The 23,107-nt window shown below is 36.4% G+C and overlaps 2 protein-coding genes across 2 annotated transcripts in view; one reads left to right on the forward strand and one right to left on the reverse strand.

The window, feature by feature from the left end:
• The window catches only part of ezr (ezrin), a 33,242-nt gene extending 19,135 nt beyond the window's left edge, over positions 1–14,107 (forward strand). Inside the window, exons 7-13 of the mRNA XM_015388007.1 lie at positions 4,480–4,576; positions 4,834–4,997; positions 6,997–7,127; positions 9,058–9,218; positions 11,909–12,001; positions 12,128–12,367; positions 12,835–14,107. Of these exons, the coding sequence (XP_015243493.1) occupies positions 4,480–4,576; positions 4,834–4,997; positions 6,997–7,127; positions 9,058–9,218; positions 11,909–12,001; positions 12,128–12,367; positions 12,835–12,999 (1,051 nt within the window). The 3' untranslated portion in view covers positions 13,000–14,107. The remainder of the gene's footprint in view (positions 1–4,479; positions 4,577–4,833; positions 4,998–6,996; positions 7,128–9,057; positions 9,219–11,908; positions 12,002–12,127; positions 12,368–12,834) is intronic.
• A 1,680-nt stretch (positions 14,108–15,787) lies between these two features.
• On the reverse strand, positions 15,788–22,837 carry sytl3 (synaptotagmin like 3). The gene is made up of 13 exons (XM_015388000.1): positions 22,584–22,837; positions 21,724–21,933; positions 21,137–21,204; positions 20,899–20,950; positions 20,727–20,793; positions 20,566–20,638; positions 18,909–19,030; positions 18,686–18,808; positions 18,368–18,537; positions 18,182–18,278; positions 17,732–17,902; positions 16,689–16,748; positions 15,788–16,145 (listed from the first exon to the last, which is right to left on the reverse strand). Exons 1-12 carry the CDS (start codon positions 22,679–22,681, stop codon positions 16,704–16,706), a joined length of 1,296 nt encoding a protein of 431 aa, XP_015243486.1. The 5' UTR covers positions 22,682–22,837; the 3' UTR covers positions 15,788–16,145; positions 16,689–16,703.
• Between the last annotated feature and the right edge of the window lie 270 nt (positions 22,838–23,107).

Below are 23,107 nucleotides of genomic sequence, written 5' to 3' on the forward strand. Positions count from 1 at the left end.
TAGTGCGGGAGTGCATTTATTCATCTTTCAGTTCTTTTCCAACTGGAGCAAGCAAATTAAATGATGCAATCTTTTTAAGATGGTCAAAAAGAAAGACCGCTCTTCGAATTATCTTCATCTATAGTTTTTTGTTTCCAGCCGCTTCGGCATAGCAAGATGCGGAATAGGGAGATTTGGCGAGTATTAATGACGTACAGGTCGGATGCATAGCTGTTCAGACACAGGTCACATATGATAAGATCAGCTTTATATCGGATTTAGGACTGTGTAGCCAAGCGGTTTTGGTTTCATTGGAAAAAATCAGGTCTGTTACTGTCATTAAAAAATCAGATACAGTTCGCATATCGGCAAAAAATAAAAAAGATTTGGGTCTCTTCAGGCTGTTGTGTGAACGTAGCCTAAAAGGATGAATGGAAGAAAAATAGAGATTGGCAAGAAGTGTGTCAATAAGTGGATCAGAACTTTGTTAAAATGAAGCAATTTAGCATAACTTTCAATATTTTGTATTTAGTGGAATAATCAACTTCCTGTCAGTAACTTTTTAAATCAAAACTGATAGTTTATGTCCATTCATTTCTCATAACTATGGATCCTCAAACCACAGTGAGCAATTTTGATGGTTGCTCAAAGATGCATATATCAAAACTGACATCATTAGAATAGAATCCTAAGATATTTGTAAATATTGTTTATAAAGCTCATCCTTAAAGCAACCCATACTTTGAAACCAAGAAATGCCAGAAGATGATTGATAACCGTGCATGGATTAACCATCTATAATGTCGCTCATGTTTTTATCTGTGGTGATGATCAATTAAGAGGAGTCTTACACCTGTTTGCTCTTTCAGTTTCACATTATATCATCACTATTTTTTTGTATTTTTATAGGGATGAACTTCTTCTTGTAAATTATTTCCAAGGAGGTATTAGTTATAACAGTTATTAAATCAGTGTAAGGCTGGTCAATCTGAGCCTTAATTATGCAGCCGTAGCTTTAATTAGATCAAACAGCAATTTTTTCCCCCATCATGCAACTACTAGGTGTTTGTCATTATTTTGACCTGACTCAGTCCTCGCTCTTCCCACTTAAAACGCTAAGATAGACTTGCTAAACCAGGTTCACATCTTTTATCAGTCACTACTTACTTTTCCTGTTTAAGAGAGTGAGAAATGCAAATGTTCCTGTTCTGTTTCATCTCTGAAAGGGTTGTGGTTTGTCCTCAGAGCAGAACCTCCATGCTTAGATCTGTAACAGATCACCGTTTCCATCCCAGATGCATTTGCTTTTGATGTGCAGCTTATTTACAGAGTGGTACAGTGTGGGAGGTAATCAACCACTCTTACTTGGTGAACTAAATTCAGAGAACTCCTGTAGCCTGTCGTCTGTGGGATTAGTGGAGTAAAGTGCAGTATGTTCAAGGGGCTCTTCATCCTAGGTCACTTGCCTTTAAGTCACTGACCTTTTTGCTGCCAGCTCTACTTTGCCTCTGTGTGAGTTCTCTGACCTGCCTGCTGTGAAAGAGAAGAAAGTAGCCCATTTTTTGGTAATGAGAAGGTGAAGCTGCTCAGCTCAGTCATGAAGCTAATTTTAATTTAGGGCTGTACTACTACTGTATTTAGGTGGATCCAGTCTTTAATTTAGTGTAACTTTGGTAAAAACATTCAGAACCTAACAAGACCTTGTGTGGGTTTATTTCTGATTATTACAGAAAGGCCTCTCCTCTCTGCTGCCCTCAGCTGTAACCATGCCTACACCGACTGGTTTTTCAAGCTTTGTGGCACTTAAGAATGTGAGCCTAAACTAAGGCACAGTCTCTCCCACTGCAACAGTGCAGCTCAGGCTTCACGGAGGAGCAGCATTGGGCAGGTTAAACTCCCTACAGTACAAGGTTTACCTAAAACCTCACTGCTTTAGGAAGTACAACCTGCAGGAAATCACTTATTTAGAACACACAATTTTATATCATTTGAGTAAATTTCCTAGTTTTAAAATAACGGGTTAGATTTAAAAGTCAGCACAAATGTTTAAGTAAATCTAGTTTATTTGATAAGCAAAAAATACAGAAACATTGTAACTAGATTATCTTCCTCATTGGTCAAAACGATGATTCTTTTTCCTTTTTAGAAATGTTTAAAAAAAGTAAAAAAACAATCCACTGGACTTTGTTACCAAGTTTGAAGATGTTTCGCTTCCCATCCAGGAAGTTTTTTAATAAAAAAAAATTTAAAAAAGCGAAAAGTTTGATAAAACTGAACAGTAACAAGTAGGGGAGGGACTTTGTAGTCCATTGTTTTTTAAACGTGTTTTTGTTCCCTGATTGCAATCTGTTAAACTACTTTGGCTATATCTTCTCTGCAGCAAGTAAAGTAGGGCACACAGGGAATTGCCTTAAAACAAAATAATTAACAGATTGTTTTACAAAGTTTATGGTTCTAAAGCTAATGTACTCTTAATCAAAACTGTGCGGGATGGTGTAGTTAAAATTTATTATAAATTAACTTTGTAGATCCTGACTTTTATGCAGTTTTTAAAAATCCACAAATAGAATATATAAAAGTTTTACAGCATTTAAAAACAAAACTCTTAAAACACATTAAATTAACTTCCCTGTCAGGACATTTTTCATTTAACCAAAGCTCTATGATGGCTGTACTCTGAGTGATTCGACTCAGAAGTGCCTCGGGCTGTGTGCTGGCCCCATTCAAACTTCAATTCCTGATTGTTCAACAGTACTCAAGGTTTGATAAGTTTTTAGATTTTTTACACACACAAACAACCATACAGACTTATTCTTACACCTAAAGACAATTTAGAGAAGCCAATTAACCTAACAGTCATGTTTTTGGACTGTGGGAGGAAGCTGGAGTGGGTTCCACACATAAGGAAGAACATGCAAACTCCATGCAGAAAAACCCGGAATCAAACATAGAACCTTCTTGCTTCTAGGCAACAGCACTACCCACTGTATCACCGTGCATCCTTAGGTTTCAAGCTACTGCAGGAAATGTGATCTCATTTAAATGAATTTTGAAACTGTAGCTTTTTAAAACCTCTCTTAACTTCATAACTTTAACCACATAGCATTTTCATAGATGGAAAAAGCAACAGAAATTGCATTTATTTTTTCTTATAATTTCTGAGAACAGTGTAGTTTTATTTCTGTAGCATTAAGATAATCCATCAGAACACTCAAGTTTCTTTGTCATGCTGGTATTTCGTCACTCAATACTTCTTCCTTCAGAATAACCGTTTATCTAAAGAATGCTGGTATTTCACTCATTCAGAAGTGTAGATTAATGGAACCTTTTATTCCCCTCCTTTTACAAACGGCAGGTTTGTTTTAACACCTGCTAATTAATGAAACGGATTTAATAAATCATACGGGTGTGATGGAAATATTCAGCAGATAGAAGCACATTGTTTTCTCATTCCACAAGCATGTGTCAGTGTCAGCGATGGAGTGAAATTCCAGTTAAGGGAGTTTCATGGCAGCAGTTTCGCTGCTTGTTCAGCAGTTGCTTTCCAGATTACAGTACTGCTGCTTCGGGGCTGTTGACGGTCCTGCTCTGCATTGTGTAGAGTGAGACTGGCAACGGTTCAGTTTGTCTGGCACCACAGAGGGGTGACACATCACCCTGGATTTATCCTTTCATCAGGTTTATGGTTCGTCTGGTTGAACGATTAAACTCACAATGCTGTTTGTAGATGTGGACAGAATTTGATTCTTGGGTGATAATGCAACACTTCTTGGTTTATCTTAGTAATGAGCTGATGAGTACTTCTGATAGTGGCGTCTCCCATTCATAAAATTTAAAAGACTGCCTTTGTGGTGTTTAAGCCAGACTCAAATGGAGTTAAATCGCCCAGTGTTTACTGAGCAGGTTTCCCCTGCAAAAATATACGATCACCACTATTAACCTGAATCATTAAAGGGAGTATGAAATCATGCTTTCAACAAATTTTTAAAATACATTTGAATACTGTAACCAGATTTAGATTTGTCCATACAGTGTAGAAATACTGCAGCCTTTTCTCTAAAACTGATATTAAATTTGACTAAAAACCTGCGGTTTGGGGTCAGTTATTTTGCAATAAGTATTGATTTCTTCTAAAAGGCATTTTGTTATACCTTTTAAACAACCAAAAAAATTAAAACTATGTGAAAGAAAAAAATCCTCTGATTGGATTAATTCAGTTCAGTTTTTCCACCGAACCTTCCTACTTTATAATATAATACCAATCATATTTATGACCTCCATAGGCCATATATAGGTTTTTTTTCTTTATGGTTTTCTTATTCTTGAATAAGGTGGACAACATTTTAAACATGACAACAGAATCATCTGACTTTTTTTTGACAAGCAGTTAAACATAGTTATGATCATTTAGGAGTATGTGAATGTGATTTTACCAGGTGATATAGTGTGAATCCCATGTTTATTCATTGGTCGGTAATATACGTGTGCTCTCCCCTTCAGACTGACGCCAAAGATCGGCTTCCCATGGAGTGAGATTAGAAATATTTCCTTCAACGACAAGAAGTTCATCATCAAGCCTATCGACAAAAAATCTCCAGTAAGTGAAACCTCATAAACATACTTTTATCCCTTAAAGTGTATTCATTTTTAATTGCTTCACCTTCACAATATCCGTTCTGATTTCATCTGGAAAGATGTCTGTAGATTTGTATTAAACAGTGATCAATAACTAATATTTCATGGTTGGAGGCAGATTTCTTTACAGATTGTGTGTTTTTATTTAGATATTAGACTCTGATATTAATATTTAGATATTTTTATTTTCCTCAACTTCTTTCCTCCCCTCATCATTAGGACTTTGTTTTTTATGCGCCGAGACTGAGAATCAACAAAAGCATCCTGCAGCTGTGCATGGGGAACCACGACCTCTACATGCGTCGTCGCAAGCCGGACACAATCGAGGTGCAGCAGATGAAGGCTCAGGCCAGGGAGGAGAAGCAACAGAAGCAGATGGAGAAGTAGGAAGATTTATTTATTTATTAACTTGGGTCTGATCTTTATAAATTATTATATATAAATGAGTACTTTTAATACTGGTTCTGCTTTTCAGAAAATCAAGGGACCTTGCTAAAAAATAGAGTTTTTGTTTTGTTTTTTTACAGCATATTTTTTCTATAAAATCAGAAAAAAATGTTAGGTTTCTATTATTTGTCTGACCATCAAACTATTAACAAATCTGGAAACTACATGATGGAAGAGAGGTTTTACACACTATATTACTGTAAATTGAATTTACCTTCTAATAAACAGCTTAGAGCAGATACATTATGTATGTAAGGATAACCCGGTGACGCCATTTTTCACTTGTAAACTGGAAACTATATTCCTCTCCAAATGTATTTGGTCTGTTTTTGTGGATTGGCTGAACCGAGAGGGAATATGACCCTGATCTCAGCCACAGCTGTCAGCCTGTGGTCTGTCCCTAACAGCTGTTCAAATAGTGATGTCACAACGCCGATGATACGACATTCAAAAGGAAAACCATGAAAGACGAGAGGCCTTCTTACACACAGTAGCTTCTTAGCAGGCTGTAGGACGCTGATCAGCAGTGTTGGAAGAAAGAGAGATATCAAGCTGTTACTGCAGCCAAAAGAAGCAAATTATGCAAGAATGTGCAAAGCAGCAGTAATAATTTTGCATTTGTATTCAAATTATGAAACGAGTCAGACATGACAAACTTCTATTTTGCTTAGCATCTTGAAACCTGAATATTTGTCCTACTAAATTTCTAGTCTGACTCTAGAACTGATCAATGTCAACTGCAGTAGTTTTGCAGTTAAAATATTCAACATTTTTACATTTGCATTTATTTCTAGAATGATCAAAATAGCGCTTACTCAAAACGGGCTTCATAAGAGTATAGTTTCTTTATCTAATTTCATCGGATAAGGCCTTAAATAAAAGGAACTAACGACATAAAATTGGGGGATTAAAGTCATTCAGAACCAAACTTGTACCATTCTGTTCCTAGGTCATTGTAAACTGAGAATAGCTCCCATGCAAAGCAAATATCATTTAAATGAGTATTTTAGACCATGCTGCCATAGGGATGGCTAGATATTTTTAGCTGTTGTCTTAAAGTGCCATGCGATAATGTTTTTATATTTATTTTTATGGTAAAGATGCATGTTGTAGGATTTTATTGTATACTGGATAAATGTAGATGGAAAAGTGGGGAAAAAAGGATAAGTCACTCTAAGGTCCTTTGAAAAATAGAGCCAAAGTGTTTAGTTTATTCTCAGTATGTCAACAACTGTAAATACCTCAGTGGTTTGTTGGTTAGCATTAGTTAGGAAAAGGAGCATTACCAATGAGGCAGCCTGTTGAATCAGATGCTAACTTTGGAGGAGCTGCTGAGATAAAAGCTCAGTGTTGGATCTTTGCATGTATAGGAATCTGTCAGCAGGACAACTATTAATTCTATACTCAAACTACAAAATGTGGACATAGGTGGCAGGAACAAAGCTTTATCCGGTCAAACTGTATTATTACAGGTATGTTTCCAGTTGTGCAAATCAGTGACCAGAAACAAATGCAGCGTATATCTTTCTACAATTATCATTGTAAAACAAGAGGGTAGCAGCAGCATCCTGTGGGGTTTCTTTTACATGTTAATGGAAGGATGGATAAAGCAAAAATAATCATTAAATGAAATGTTAATATGCAAGTTGTGAAGTATATATTTTACATATATGTTTGCATGAGTCAATAGCCTAAGCTAGGAATCGTTTTTTTTTAAATATCTATTTTCCTTTTTACTTAAAGGATGCAATTTTACATAAAACCCTGATAAAATGCTTTGAAGCTTGTCGAACTTTATAAAATGTGTACAGATTGAAGGAAAATAAATATTTTTGCAATACCATTTTTATCAACTTACTTGAAAACGTGCTGCTATACAGTTTAATGCTCATGGCATCAACCAAGCTGACTTTTACATCTTTGTCCAATCTGCAGGGCACATTTGGAGAATGAGAAGAAGAAAAGGGAAGCCATTGAGCGGGAGAAGGAGCAGATGGAGCAAGAGAAGCAGGAACTCATGATGAGGCTCTATCAGTTTGAGGAGAAGACTAAGAAAGCAGAGAAAGGTGAGAGGAAGCGACGAGCACTTTAATTCTGCTGTTCATTAATCCTATATTTTAACCTCTGAGGGTAGAGAACACGTTTCTACAGGGAAGCCGTTGGCATATCTGCACAGTTGTAGTTCTGTGTGTGTACTATAAACACCGGGCTAGCAGGTTTTTCTGTGTCTGTTGGTTACTTGTTGTATAAACAACAGCATCAAGAAAATGCTGTAAAAATGTAAACCCTGGGCCATATCAATTCTATTTAGCTCTTGAAATGATTGTGTTGATGTAAAAACTCTATAATATGCTGTTAATAAGCCTTTCAAAGTAGACAACATGCTTATATATGATAAAATATTATGTTACGCATGATAGAGCATTTATTTGTTTGGAAATATTTTTTGTTTCCTCTGGCTATTTTTTCTCACAGTGTGGATGCCATCATTTTTCCACCAGACCTGGTGTATGGCAGCGTGATATCAAACCACTTCTGGCAATATGGCTCTTTTCTTAGGACGTCCAAACAAAGTCTGAGGCCCAAAAAAAATCACACAAATCAAATCTTTGTGTGGCTCAGACACTAGCTTAGAAAAGAACAGTTGCTGTCACTGTGCAGATTTAGGTGCTAAAGATCCACTTTGTCTAAACTTTGAGCAGAAATGATCATGTTCTACCTCACTGGAGTGACTCACTGGAGAAAGTTGGTGAGTTACTTACCAGGCAAGCGAGGCGTTGACAAGGTGGGTGATCACTGTGTTACGTCAAACAGTGATGACCACTCTTTTTCCAGGACGGGGGGTCTGTTGCTCAGAGAGAAGAATTCATAAGAATTACTCTGACTTCAAGCAAAATGCCCTACTGGTCATAGTTTTAATTAACCAATAGAATTACAAAATAGTTTAAAGGTCACAAAAGTTGATTTCATGTCACAGCCGCTTTAACCATTTACTACTTTTTATAATTCAATGAATGAAGCAATATCAGTTGGTTTTTAATTGAGCTCAACTGAAGGAAGCAGATTTCCTGTTTCCTTTTAGTTGCGATAAACTGGAGCAGGCTTATTAGATCACTATGTGACTCCAGCTTTTTGTTTCCTGATTGTAAACGGCTTATAAAGATTCATATTTGCTTTTAATTTTAATCTATTTTCCAAGCAATAATTTGGCTCCCGTCTTACTGCCAGTAATAAACTGGTTGTAATTGGTTCCTGTCTGAAGTGTGGAATGTTTTGACCCTTTGCTATTTCGTACTTTTGCACTTCTCATCAATTCGTACCAGAGAGTTTCTGGTAGAAAACGAGGCCTTTGCTTTCCACAATTTAATTAAGTAATAATTCATATAAAGATTGCTAAATCTCATTAACTAATTAAAATTGGAAGTAAAAGCATAAAGTATGAAGTATATAATTAATATGTTTTTTTTAATTTTTTTTATTCCTTTTTTCACTTTTGACATTTTATCCCCAACATGTCAATTTGCATAATTGATGTTTTTTTACATGCTTTCACTACTGATGAAAGCATTTTTTCCCCCTATAAACTAACTGATAAGGTTTGTTTACATGATTATAAGTATTTAGAATAAAAGTATAATCAGAAGTTGCTTAAAAACATGGGCTTCAGTGGTTTACAGTACAAAAATCCATTGTCATTAGATTGGTCATTATGTCTTCAAGTCTCAGAGCAAGGTTGAATAAAACCAATTTCAGCTGACAAAGTTATTTTCCTTAAAGTAAAGCGAGTATATTTTATTTGTTAGTTAATTTAGATGGCAGTTAATGTTTGCCTTAAGTTTAGATAAAAGTCATCAGTTTTGTTTGTTCCTATATTTCACTCAAGGGTTAAAACGTTAGATTTAATAATTTTTTTGTCAAATTGGGTGGAAAAGCATCATTAATTTCTCTCAATGCATGTTACATAGTGTATAAAGTTGTCTCTCCTCTGCTTTTTAGATTTACAGGAGCAGCTTCAGAGAGCCATGATGCTGGAGCAGGAGCGGCGGAGGGCAGAGGAGGAGGCTGCTCGGCTGGAGGAGGAACGTCAGGCTGCTCTGCTGGCTAAAGAGGAGCTGGCCCGCCAGGCTGAGAATCAGCTGAAGACCCAGGAGCAGCTGGTTGGTGTTTTAATCATTTGATCTTCTGATTTAAGGCTAAATATCAAGCCCATCTTGCTCCACACTTACGCCAGCTATACATATGGGTAAAAATGATAGAACCATTACAAAGGGCACTATTCTTCAGGTTTTTATCCTTTATTCTACAGAACATTTGCTCCAGGGTGAAGGCTAGTAAAGCCAGTTTAAAATATTAAGCAGATCCCACACCCTTGTTCCCTTTTAAAGCAAATACTCTGGTCTGCCATTAACCAGCCACCAGTGTTTCTGTTTGTTTATCAGCTGTTTGAACTCAAAAGCTGCTTTTCTGGGACAGGCACCTGCTGCATTGCCAAACCAAATGAAGAATGTTGAACAGTGTACTAAAATCAATTCTGTACATGATTAAAGGTCTGCTAATGCAGATTTTTGTCTTGTTTTCAAGCTCAAACAAAAACAAAACCCCACACACATATAATACACAGCTACTAAAACAAAAAAAATCCACGTCCAACAATACATCAAAATGTGTTAATTTCTTGGACAGCACATGAGTGGGTTTAAAGGTGCACCTTTGGTAGGAATAAAGAAAACCAATCACCAAAGAAAGATCTATAGAGCTAGAGCAAACATTTAAGAAACTGTAAAGTGCTGAGAACCCCCTGAAAATGATTAATCATCCAGATCATACAAACGTTTGAAAGGTCAAGTAGAAATGTAGCAGAGCAACATCTGACTCGCTGTAAAGCATTTAGGAAATTTCCTCACTTTTTTCAAATGTCCGAAAGCAGGTACATTCATGATCCCAAGTCCATCAACATTTATGCAATTTGCCTCCAAAAGACCTAAGATTCTGCAGGATAAATTAGCGCAAAGAGAGGACAGAAAGTATTAAATGCCGAGCTCTTTTAGCAGGGTGGGGAAAAAAGAAACAAGCTCTGCTTGTTGGAAGGAATGTGTAATGACACCTTCAGGGGCTGTCAGTCATTTCTTCACTGTAGTGTGCTTTTCCACTTCTCTCACCTTTTTACCATGACACCAACATTCAGGATTGTGGGTTTGTCTTCTCTCTCTTAGTTTATTTGCCTTGCAAACAGAAAAGTGTTAGAAAATTCATTGTAAATGAAAGATGATCTTTGCCCTTTCTGTCATATATTTCAACTGATATTAAGTCCTAGTCTGATGACCCACCAGATTCAATCAGCATTTCATAGTCAATCATTATCTTTGAAGAAAGTTTCAAAAACAAATCCTGAGTCATGACCCGTCTTGGGGTCCAAGTGATCAACTTGTTGAGTTGTTTTAAATCAAACTGACTTTGTTCCAGTCTACTTATAACTAAGTCCCAAAACTTGTACTGACTTTAATGTGTTATCCCTTCATAGGAAAACCAGAGGTGGTTTAAAACTTCCAAAGTATTTTAGCATCATATGCACAAAGTGAAAAGCTAAGTTGTGCTTCAGCTGGGATTTTCAAACAAAGTATGCTACGGTTGATGCAAGGCTTACGTTAAAATGTTTTGATATGACTTTTTGATTATATGGCCAGTAGCTTAGGCTGCAGTCAAACAGCTGGTCTTGATGCTCAAATATATGTTTTTGCTTAAATATGACTTTTTCCACATGGCTATCTAATACACCACTCATCATATTGAGCTACCACCAGAGCATTCTGAACCTTAAACGACTCCAAAGCAACCTGCATGCTCAGAATTAGGATGTAAATGTTACACAGCAGCTCACGTCTTATGGAAGCAATGATGAATGTTACTGACACTAAAGGTATTCAGAAAAGCTTTGTTATTAAAAAAAAAACTTCAAAGATGCCGGTGTCTCTGCGTTATTAGAGTTTTGAGTGATGGGAGGCAACAGCATCACGACAACATAATTAACAAAGGAGAAAAGTCAGAACGGTACAATTTTTAACAGCTATTTCCAAGGCAATCAGTGATTCTGTTGTGTGGATGTGTAGTGAAAGGCCAAGGAATTATGTAAAATTCAGATAAAACCCGGGTTGACCATTTAGCCTGCAAACACTTTAAAATGGATTATATACATATCAGAACTAGAGCCACATATGGAAGTGGATCATATTTTCTGTGAAGTAACAAGGACAGAATTGTGCCGTTCAGACTGAACAGTTATGAGTCACATGTGGGATTTGAACTGCATTGACCTGAAATATACACCTCATACCAGCTGTGGTACAAGTATTCTTCTCTCTAGAATAATTTCTTCTGTCTGATAAATGCAGTTTTGATTTTTAATGTTTTAAAACTTGTGATTAGTTTGAGACTTCAAGATGCAGAGAGACTGGAAGCAAAAAACAAGGTTGGGCTAGAGCCCTGCAGGGAGCAGCGGGTAGTGGAGACCCACTAAATATCCTGATCTGTATTATATCCAAAATATTAAATAAATGGGACTAGGTTTGCAAAATAAAAAGCAAAACTTAAAAAAGTTGGATTTTAGGGGATAACCTAGAGTGTTTAAATATTTTCCGTTTAAGATTTTCAATCGTTATATATAATGGAAGGGAATCGTTATGTTTCACAGTTGGCTAAATCATCGAGTAGGTTAAACAATTTTTCACTCTTAACATGGATAAAAATAAGAATATAAAAAAAAAACTTCTCAGAAGATTAAGATGCTCTGGGTTGTAAAGGGAATCATTTACTTTGCGCATATCTTCATTAAATTCTGTCTTGTTTACAGGCTGCTGAGCTGGCGGAGCACTCAGCCAAGATTGCGTTGCTGGAGGAGGCCAGGAGACGCAAGGAGGAGGAGGCGAGCACATGGCAGAACAGGGTAAGAGCTCTAAGTGTCTGTCAATTAAATAAACGTAAAGCATCCTCATGGTGTAAGTCGGATCACATCTAAGAAAAATAGCTTTCCCAGGGAAGCACCCATTTTGACCTCCTCTGTATTGATCAGGCTCGAGAAGCTCAAGACGACCTAATCAAGACCAAGGAAGAGCTTCACATGGTGATGACAGTGCCCCCGCCTCCCCCTCCTCCTCCTGCATACAACCATGTGGATTACAATAGTGACAGCGAGGACAACAACAGCACGCACAGCACCGACCTGCAGGTGGACGGTTTCCATGACCACCGCAAAGAGGAGGAGCGTCTGACCGAGGTGGAGAAGAACGAGCGCGTCCAGAAGCAGCTCAAGGTGAGGGAAAGAGGAACATGGTGGACAGAAACATCAATTCGCTGGATTAAAAATCACATGTGGAAAACAAATCCAGTTAGTCTGATAAAAGGATTTTAATTCCAGATACATTTAAAAATGCCATGAAAAATAAATAGCTGTTCACAGCTAAATTTGCAAACATTTCTTAGAAAGGGTTTGTAATCCCCACATTAAATACAGCTTTCCATACAATGCAAGAATTAATATTTGTTTTATAAGTTTTCTTGGGAAATTAATAAAAAAAAACCATCTAATGTTAAACAAAATCACATAATGTTAAGTTTACAAAAGATTTCAGAGGTCGGTGAACCACGAAAAATAGAAATTCAAAAAAAAAAAAAGCCCAGGTCAAACCATTGGGCTCCTAGGAAGAGATGTTTAATAGCTAGATAATCGGTTTTCCTCTATAATCCTCTCACTTTGCTCCTTCTCCCTCCGCTCCACAGGCTCTGACCTCCGAGCTGGCTCAGGCCCGTGACGACACCAAAAACACCCAAAATGATCTCCTTCACAGCGAGAACGTGCGGGCTGGCCGAGACAAATACAAGACCCTGCGACAGATCCGTCAGGGCAACACCAAGCAGAGAATCGACGAGTTTGAGGCCTTATAAGCTGACGTCGCCGCTCGAGCGCACACTTTCTGAATGGTCGCTATCTATCTCACTCTACTGTTGAGACACACAGAAACCCCCTTCAAATGCACCCAAAGACATGTTAAACACGCGCTGGTAGCAAACTAAACTAAAGCAGTAGAAGTACTGCAGAAGACTAGCAGGATGCAGGGGCCTTCAAAACCTTAGTGCCAAAATCTTCTTTTTCTTCTCATAGTGTTTTCGTTTCTGTATTTTTTCTTTTCTTTTTTTGATGGATTTTTTTTTTTTTCTTCACTGGAGGTTTGATGAAGAACTGGGAAAATGATTGTAATGCACCCTGTAATCCAAATATTGCAATGAAAGAAAAGTGCTTGTTCATAGCGACCACTCAGAGAGGGGAAGACAGTATACGCAGGAAAATTAATATTTATTTTCCATTATATTTGAACACTTCCAATTATGTTTATTTTTGCCCTAAAGGAAAACATAATCATGCATAGTTTGATATTTATACTGTATATGGGACATAAAGGGTATTTTATCTCAGTTTGTATATTTTTGCTAGCTACTAATAATAAAAGCTTTTATTGTTTCAGAGGTTTTATACATCGATCCAAATAACAGTAGTTTTATGTTCCATATGTTGTCCTTTAAATCATATAATTAAAAGAGATATATTGTAAATTATTAATTTTATTTTAGGAGAATAACAGTTGCATGAAAAAAAAATGGTTCAAATGAACTTGCCAATTACTTTCATTTAATCAGCTCTGCAGATCATTCAGAGCACTGTGTTCAATGGTACACAAAGTTTAGTTAGCAGTTCTATAATGTCATGTTACAACATAAAATAGAAGCAAATATTGGAGGTTTTTAGCCTCTAAAGTGGCCTTTCTGTTGGGACCGTTACAATGAAGTGTGGATGTTTAAGTTGGATGTTTTGCCAAACTTTTATCACCTTTGACCAAAGCAACATTTACTGAAGCTCATGAAAACAATCCACTATGATGAAATTTGTACATAACCAGGATTTTATAATGAGGTGTTCAAGATATTGCCAATAAAGTAACTTGATTTGTCACCTGTGTGTGTTTATATAGTCTATTCTAGACTTTATCTTCAAATAATAGCTTTTTGATTGTTTTTTTTTTTTTTTAAGGAATCAACCTGTGGATGAGAGAAATAAATGAACAGGAGAGTTTGTTTCTGTGTAAAAAACAAAACAAAAAAGAGCCCCGTTATTGAAATAAACCTGAAATACTTGCTGGAAATGTAAGCACAAGAATGATTTCTGCAGGAAAAGGAAAATATTATAGGGACTCTGATTCTCTATATGCATTGTGTCTGAAAAGTAGTGGCTGGAGCCTGCATGATAAAACAGTTTTATTTTAACAGCACGAGTCAGTTTTGAGTAGAGAGCTTTGCAGAAGTATTAAAAAGATCACTCCTTAATCTGTTCTTATTGCAACCATAGAAAGCTAGTGGGCTTTTATTCCCAACTAAACATGGATCGCAGTTTCCTAAAACAAATGTTTGATGCATAAAGCCGCTAGAGACTTGCACCGAAGATAATTCTGCAAAGCTTCCTCTCGATACGACAAAGCATTGCACACTTCATATTTTTTGTAAAAACCTATAAAAACCACATTTCCTCTTCATCTTACTTCCAGATCAAGCCTTGCATTGCATCAATCTTTCACATATAATTACAAAATAAAATTAAGGGTAAAGATCACTTTGTGTAGGCAACAAAGATAGAATAGTCAAGTTGTAATTAATGTTGAACTTTAAGTATTTTAATGACATGGAGATCAAAATATCTTTACAGGTAGAGAAGGATATTAACTTGGTTCTTTTCTCTGCAGCAGCTTCAGGCAGCTACTGCACGAAGACAGTAAATGGGTTTTCTTATAATCAGAAATAAATAATTATATTAGACATGGTAAAACAACATTACATAAATTATATGCATCATGAATAAGACAGTTGTAATGAAATAAACAGTTTATATAAAGAATAAAGTGCAGAATTATAATTAAAGCTGGGACTGTTGTGGACGGATGCTCAATAATTCCTGGTTTTCAGTCTTTTGGCAACAAAAACATCAGCAGGTTTCCAGTTGCCATGGTGACTCTAAAAACACTATGTCACTGGCCTCAGCTGTCCTTCCAGAATAATAGCCTAGAAACCAGAGAAAGTCTCTCACATGCTGCCTCCTCCAAAACAAGAAAGGCATCATTGTGCAGGAAGAAAGACTGAAGGGCCAACCAGAGCCACTTGTCTGGCTGAAACAACTATTTCCTGGGAGAGGGTGTAGCTCCAGGTTACCGTACATTAGCCCAAAATGTCAGTTCTTTTAAAAATCATGACCTTTGAGATACATGGTTTTAAGTTTTTTTGTCAAAAAAAGATTAATGTATCTTAATCTTAAAAGCAGCTTGATTACAACAGAATGACTTCGCCTTAACAACTTAGGTGAAATAAAGCTAATCTAGTTTCTTTTATAGCCCCATCTGTGAAACATGAAACAAAAAAAAAAAAACAAAAAAAACAATTAACTCTTTAAGATTATCAATATTCTTGGACTCCTGGACTTCTTTGACTTTTTACTAGGACTGAAACCATTAATCGGATTAATCGATTATTGAAACAATCGTCAACTAATTTAGTAATCGATTAATCGTTAATTGGAGAATAGAGAATCTAAAACATGTTAGCTGACAGAGTGACCCACTTAGAGCAGTAATTATATCAAAATTGTAAAAAAAAAATCAACAATTAAAAAAAAAAAAACTTTTTCGTCTGTCAATATGCTCTATCCAGCCTTTGTTAAAGCCTTTGCTTTAAAAACATATAACCTTTGATAAATGAATTTATTTCCTACATAGACTTAATGCAATCTGTTCATACCGTAATATAAAAAAAATGATTGACTTTAAAATCTTATTTTTCAAAAGAAAAGTGATTTTTGTGTCTAATGTTATTAGGAATGCTTCATAGGAAAGTTTCAACGTAAAGTGGCACTTGATACTATTAAAAGCACAACTGCTGTTATTAGAGTCCATTCAAGCATCTTCCAGATACAGCTGTGGTCCAGCAGATCCCAGATCATGTAGATGGGCTTCTTTCCATGAGTTCCTGGTTTCTTCCACATTGTCAGAGACCTAAACACATCATAAAGGCTTATGAATACCAACACAAACACTTGTGCTAAGTCCCTTTAATGCATTCACTATTACACACCAGAACACACAGAACACGCCTCAGCAGCCTGCAGACATTAAGGTGCACACACAAGGAGACTCACTGATCCACATGAAATTAATTACACACCCTGAGGTAGGCGTTGTGAGAAATGTTTGCATTATAGGGAGGTTTTTTTTTCTTTGAAGACTCTGATAAGCACAGTTGATTATTGTTATGTGGTCTGGTGTAACCTCTGTGCTGATGAAACCTCATGGTTTTCTTAGGAGAGCATAAAAGAGATGGCTTACTGACACCTACTGGTAAAAAAAAAAAGTAACTGCAAGAATCAGGAATACAAATTTCTTTAAAAAAAAAAAAAAAAAATATATATATATATATATATATATATATATATATATATATATATATATATAATAAAATAAAAAGCACAAAAGGCAAGTTCATATGCAAATGATAGATTTTACTGAAAACCTTAATACCAATATGGCAGAGCAACTCACCTGACTGTTGGAGATTCAGTGTCCATTGAAGTCTGCTGTGCTACCACTTGGAGTCTCAGCCTGATAGATGCAGAAACACAACAGGAAACACTTTTAGCGGGACATCTTCTCCAACTCATTGTTCAAACAACAGAAATATGCAACAGAATCACATTGGTTAATGCTGATTAAAAACCTTGTGCAATATGCAAGTTGGAATAAATGCAGAAACAAAGCTGCAGCTCTTTTTATGTTTATCCAAAAATATATATATAAATATAAAAAAGAACATATAGTGCTGTATATGTAAAAGAAGATAAAGGCTTCTATTTGATTGGAAAAAGATAATGATGGTGTAACGATAAAGGGATACAGCAGTAGTGATCAATGAGCTTTTTTCTGTTTGGAATCCCTGTCATGTTGGAGAACCCAATTCAATTTAAGCTTCAGCTACTTTATCCAATATGTCCCTTTTATATGAAAGAAAACCAAGATGTTCAAGAAGAGTTCGGCAAAAGTTTTGCTGTCAATCTTTGGGTCATTGTGCAGACAAACATTTTAACTTCTAACCCACCAAAAATTAACAGCTAGATGGCTGCTGAACACAGAGTGGATGTTCTAACAGGACAACCATCCCAGACACAGATTACAAATAGATTTAAAAATGTTCAATGGAAACAAACAGTAGGATTTTTGAATGGCCACAACCTAAAACCCATAAAAAGTTAGTCTAGAAAAATGTAGTCTAGACATATGGTTAAATATCCACACAGTGATATACCGGTACCAGCATTTTGTTCATGGCTAAAAATATTAAAATATTAGCAAATAGTCTATGAGTATTTTTTAAAATCATGTATCTGTGAGGGAAAACTTGTAAAACAACTCAAACTTGATAACTCATCCCTTGCTTTAAAAATCTCTTACTTTATATTTTTAATAAGATAATAAAAGAAAAAAATGTTTTTTTTTTTATGTTTTAACTTTTTTATGCCTAGAACCTCAGCCATAAATAACCAATATACAAATGTCCCTGTTTTGGGCTCTCATTTAATTTCCCATACCTTTGGACACAGTGGGTACCAGTATAAGCCTTGGAAGGTGCTGTTCTCCTGTCTCCAGCCATCCAGGGGAATGAGCACCTCACCCAAAAACACTTTCTTTGTGAGGGTCCCTGAATGCCACACAGAGGCCTGCAGTCTCTTTCCAAACAGCAGATGGCGCTCTATATTATACTGTAAAAAAGGACACAAATTATTTTATAACAAAAGAATTGCTCCCCCTACTGTCAACAAATATTTATGACCCTGATTATGTGATTACTAAAGGCCTTCAATCACTTTTTAATAATGAAAATACATTAATAGGCATTTTTTTATATTTTGAATGTCAATTTAAAACACCATGATATAAAAAATCCTGAAATAATCTTTTTATGACTAAACAATGTGTAGTTATAAATGACTGCTTCCTTAGTCTTAGAAGTTACAGAATCCTATATTTTGTCTTATTACCTTAAAAACCTCATTATAAACGGGGTCAGTTGTGTTTTTCTTCACCGACGTCTTCATTTTACTGTTTTTGTCTGGAAGCACGTAGAGTTTCACATATCTACCGAGGAGAATAAACACATAATAAGGACACTGAGTTGGAAAAAATAGTTACACTTTCAAACCACTCTCTCATAAGGCTATCCTTACGGGTGACTCTTCTTTTTCTTGCTGTTTCCATAAGCCAGATTTCTGCAGGAACCGACTGTGATCTCCAGACAAGAGCAGCTGTGGTTGTAAGCCACAGCAAGCTCCATCTCCCCAGACACAAGGATGCCCTCAAAGATCCCACACTCTGTGCTGATGCTGCTAATGCTGCCCTGCAAAATTAATTAGAACAATTTCTCCAGTTGGTCATTTTATGTCTGAAAGTTAAGAAAAGAGTTCAACTAACCCCGATTTGTCTTCTGATACTTTATTTACAGGAAGGTGTTTTGTTTTTATCTCTGATTGGTGGCTTTCACTTACTCTGTGATTAATAGATTGCTCCGAGCTGAACGAGGTTTCTTCCTCTGCACCTGTAGATGAACTCTCATGGTCGCTGTCTTTGCTTTTCTTGAACAGGTTTGGAAGACTTTCCTGTTTAGATAGCTGGCAAAGAAAAAGCAACAGCTCGTTGGATTCAGGTCATTTCGCTCAAAGGATCAACTGATGCCCCTAAAGTGAACTTCAGGAGCTGTGATTGACTTACAGAGCAAGATTTGTGGATGTCTGTTTCTGAAAGGCTTTTTTGGGTGCTATAACGAAAACATGTCCGGTTGGGGTCTACTGTCAGCAGGTCTCCTCTCACATCATTCTGAGAGTTGGAGAATCCTGAAATGAAAGAAAAAAAAATTTACACACTCCAAATATGAAGAACAACTAAGAAGATACTAAACTTTTAGATTTGGTGTGAAAAAAGGCACGGATTTCCTTAAAAGGCTCTCCGGTAAAGATATCTCTATATCTGTTATGTTTCAATTTCTGCAGCCCTGCTGATGCAGCAGTTATAAAACATCAAAGGCTTTTTCTTTCCTGTGTTGTATAAGGTCAAGCCTATTTCCTCTGTGGTTATTACTCTGCGCATATTCAGCTTCCTGGGGCACAGATCAGGCTATATTGATATGACATCCTAAGGAAGTCACGTTTCTGCATCTTGTAGAAATATTCAAACTGATTGAGTTCTCAACATGTTGTTGCATCATAAGCAGATGTATTTTTTTTTTTGTAATAATCCAGAATAAATAATTCTGTAACCAAGCAGCAGATGGCACGTAATTCACAGCTGCAGAAATCTTAACCTGAAATATGTGGCATGCTTTTTTCTTTACTATCTTCTGTATTTTTATTTCAGAAGTCCTATACTTGGTGAGTAGCGCAAACGTGAGTAGAGTACCCAAAAAAATTTACCAAGAGTAGCTCTACTTTATCATTTTTTTTTTTTTGCTCAAGTAAAAGTAAAACAGTAGCCTTTAAAGAAATTACTCCAGTAAGAGTAAAACCTTTTTTGGCTAAAAGGCTACTTAAGTACGGAGTAACTGATCTGCTTACTGCCCCTGATCATTACCACTGATAAGATATTTTATAGAACTATGTGAAATTGAACAAGAAATTCAGTGACATGTAAATTCTGCTGTTTAAAGGATAAGATATAAATAAATATATAGCATTCAGTAATTACAGAATAATACATTTAAGTAAATGTAACCTCTGGAGTTTATGTTTTTGGAGTTATGAGATACACCAATGAGGGCGGGCTCATAAGTCTTATTTCAAAAGCTATTTTTGAAAGAAAACGCCAAAAAACTGAACTGAACCACAGCTCAGCTTGTTCCAAAACACCAACCCCGCACATAACCCTGAAAACAATCCTTACAGTGGAACATGGTGGTGGTGGCATCATGCTATGGGATTGCTTTCAGCTATTGACTCTCTTGATATATTTGCTAAGGCAGAAGAATTATTGCAGTTCATGAGACCATGCCAGCTCCCTTGGATCAAACATCTTTTCAGCAGTGTATTCTAGTCTGTATATATGAATAAATATATTAATATCTCTAACAATGAATCCCATGCAGCAACTTGCTTTTGGCTGCAAAACAGACCATGCAACAATTTCAGATCCTAGCTGACATCATCAAAAGGCCTTATAGGTTTAAAATGGTGACACTATAACTACGTATACAGTATAAATTCAGGTGACCTAATAGGAAACTTTAAAAATTGTCTCTCAATAAACCAACTAAAAACATAGCTATAACATTCAAGATGTTTTTTTCAAGAATCCATTTTGAAGACACGGTACAGAATAAGTTATTTTGTCAAGAATTAAAGTCATGTTCACTATTTAACTGAAAAAAGGGACTTACTTTTAATATGACTCCTGAAGCTAAGCATGAGATCTTCCATAGATTGTGTGAAAGCCTTGGAATTCTTTAGTTCCTGCAGTAAAAGAAAAAGTTAGCTGAGGTCAGTCTGTGGCTCTGCTACACTGTGAAATGAAGTTTAAATATGTTTTAGTTTTTTTTACCCTGAATCTCCCTCTAAATTCATATTCCATGTGAGGTGGAGGCGTTGGAGGCACAACATATATGTTTCTGTGTCATTCAAGAAATTAGACATAACCAACAACAATTAGAGAAATGCAGTGGATATTAAGTAAATTAATGAAAACTAAGTAAAAACTTGGAGGTTCGTCATACCTCTGCACACTGTAGAGCTTTAATAGTTTCTCCCCAGCAGTTTCATACTTTCCTGCAAAAAGGTGTGAATATTACAACATTATATTTAGACCATCGACTGAATACTGACATGCAGTTGGCAACTTAAACTGTTTTATAGCAAAAGATGCCTAAAGAGGTTCAGATTATTATTGAAATCAGTAAATTCAATAAATGATAATCCAGAAGCTATAATAAAGCTGTCTGAGGTTAAACAAACCTGTGGTGATTTTAAATTTCTTTGCCCTTTCTTCCAAAAACCATTCTCCTGATCGGATCTTCACCTCTCTGCCAAAAAAAGGAAGGGTGAGAAAATGATATCAATCTAACAGAGAATCTGAATGAACTGATATGAACCAAACTTTCACCTAAATTTATAATCCTAAGTTGTGTATCCTTATATGTCACTTATTACCCTTTTCACAATCTCAATTAATGTTAACAGAACCCTCATCACTGATGTCCTAAGGAAAAAGTGGCACAGTAATTTATAATGGTGGCACATCTAATTGCATTAAAGTCAGCGAATGATTGAATCAACTCATTGACTTTGCAGAATTCACACAACCTGGATGAACATGAAGTAACAGTAGGTAGTGGCTTCACTTTTATCACTGCGTATCTACATTAGAGACTAAAAGCCACTTTCCACAAAGCCAAAGAGTAAGAAAGTGACGTGTTAACCAATTCAAAGTGAAAGTATCAGTCATAGCATTAAGCAGCAATCTACTATTCACACATTGTCTTTCTTGCCCTGCTTTGATTCTCACGGCTCAGGCGTTTCATCAGGGGGGCAGCACCTCTCACCTATAAGCATGGCACACTGTGCACTTCCAGTCTGTGGCCCCAACACGGCACCTGCTGCAGATGCGATGGCTGCATCCCCGGCACACAGCGCCTGTGTTCAAGAACTTTCCCAAAGACCTCTGGCACCGGGCGCAGGTTCTCTCGCCATACTGCCGGGTGTAGCTCTTGGCACCCTTCCTCCGTAGCTCTTGCAGATCACACTTCATCTTTCTTGGTAGGAAAAAGGGAAAATAATGTGGCTCTTTAGGGTTTGAATTCATGCCTTCCTCTTTTTTGTAATACAACATTTATGGTAGTTTTAGCTTAATACTGCAGGGATGCTATTGTTAAGAATAAGGACTCAAATATTGGTAGAATACCTAATGGAGACTGACTTGTTCACCTTCCAAGAGAACAAAAATGCTAAACATATTCTCATTCAGGTTGTGGAGTGGCCTAGTTAAAGTCCAGACCAAAAGCCAGCCAAGAATATGTTACATGCAAAGAATATTGTGCAAATGTTCAGTCTTTAGATGTTAAAAGCTGCACGAGTCTTACCCTAAAGTACAGCATATTTCATAAGAACCTTAAAATGCTTAAGATTTGTGACTAAAATGGTAAGAAACATACTTTCTAAATGAATTAGTTGCTTGGATTTTTGCATGCACTCAGTATTGTTGCCTGTGCCTGTGCAACTCATAAAGGGAATCATTGCATAATGTCTAAAATTATTGTCATTGAGAGACCAAAACCTACATCTCATTTTCCTTGTAAGTACTGATCTTTTATTACTTTAAGCAGAACTATTAGCTCTGACTATTTTCTTTATCTCTAAGCAGCAGTTTCATATCAGAACTTTTATCAATATTATTGTAAATTACCTGATTCTTTCCTCTTCAATCCTCCGCAGTTGTTTGTCCCTTTGAAGGACCTCAAGGACTCTTTCTCTTTCCAGAAATTGAAGAACACCTAAATCCATCTTTAAAGAAGCCGTTATGGAACAGAAGTATTTGCTTTTGTGCTTTCTGAAAGCTCTCCTCTCTGCTTTCCTCTGCAATGACTCCTCCTCTCACTCTCTTGGGTCTTTAAACCTCCCCCCTTGTTGGGCCCTCCCTCAGACCTCCCCTTTTGCCTTCTGGAGCTGAAAGATTAAATAGAAAGAGAGATAGAAAAGGTCAGTGTGACTGCTGTCCAGCTTTTCTTTCTTATGACTGGGATTTAATGGATCCATCATTCTTTTTTCAGTCAGACATGATGTTTTTTTTTTTTTATTTACACTTGACTGCATCAAGTAAGTCGACCCAGATTCAGAGGAAATATCCTGCTGATATTCTTATTGTTACAGTAATTTCAGACCTCCATCATCCTAGAATCTAATAAAAGTTTAAGATGTAAAGAGATAAAC

Source organism: Cyprinodon variegatus, unplaced genomic scaffold, assembly GCF_000732505.1.
Source record: "Cyprinodon variegatus isolate N-32 unplaced genomic scaffold, C_variegatus-1.0 Scaffold410, whole genome shotgun sequence".
NCBI classification, from domain to species: Eukaryota; Metazoa; Chordata; class Actinopteri; order Cyprinodontiformes; family Cyprinodontidae; genus Cyprinodon; species Cyprinodon variegatus.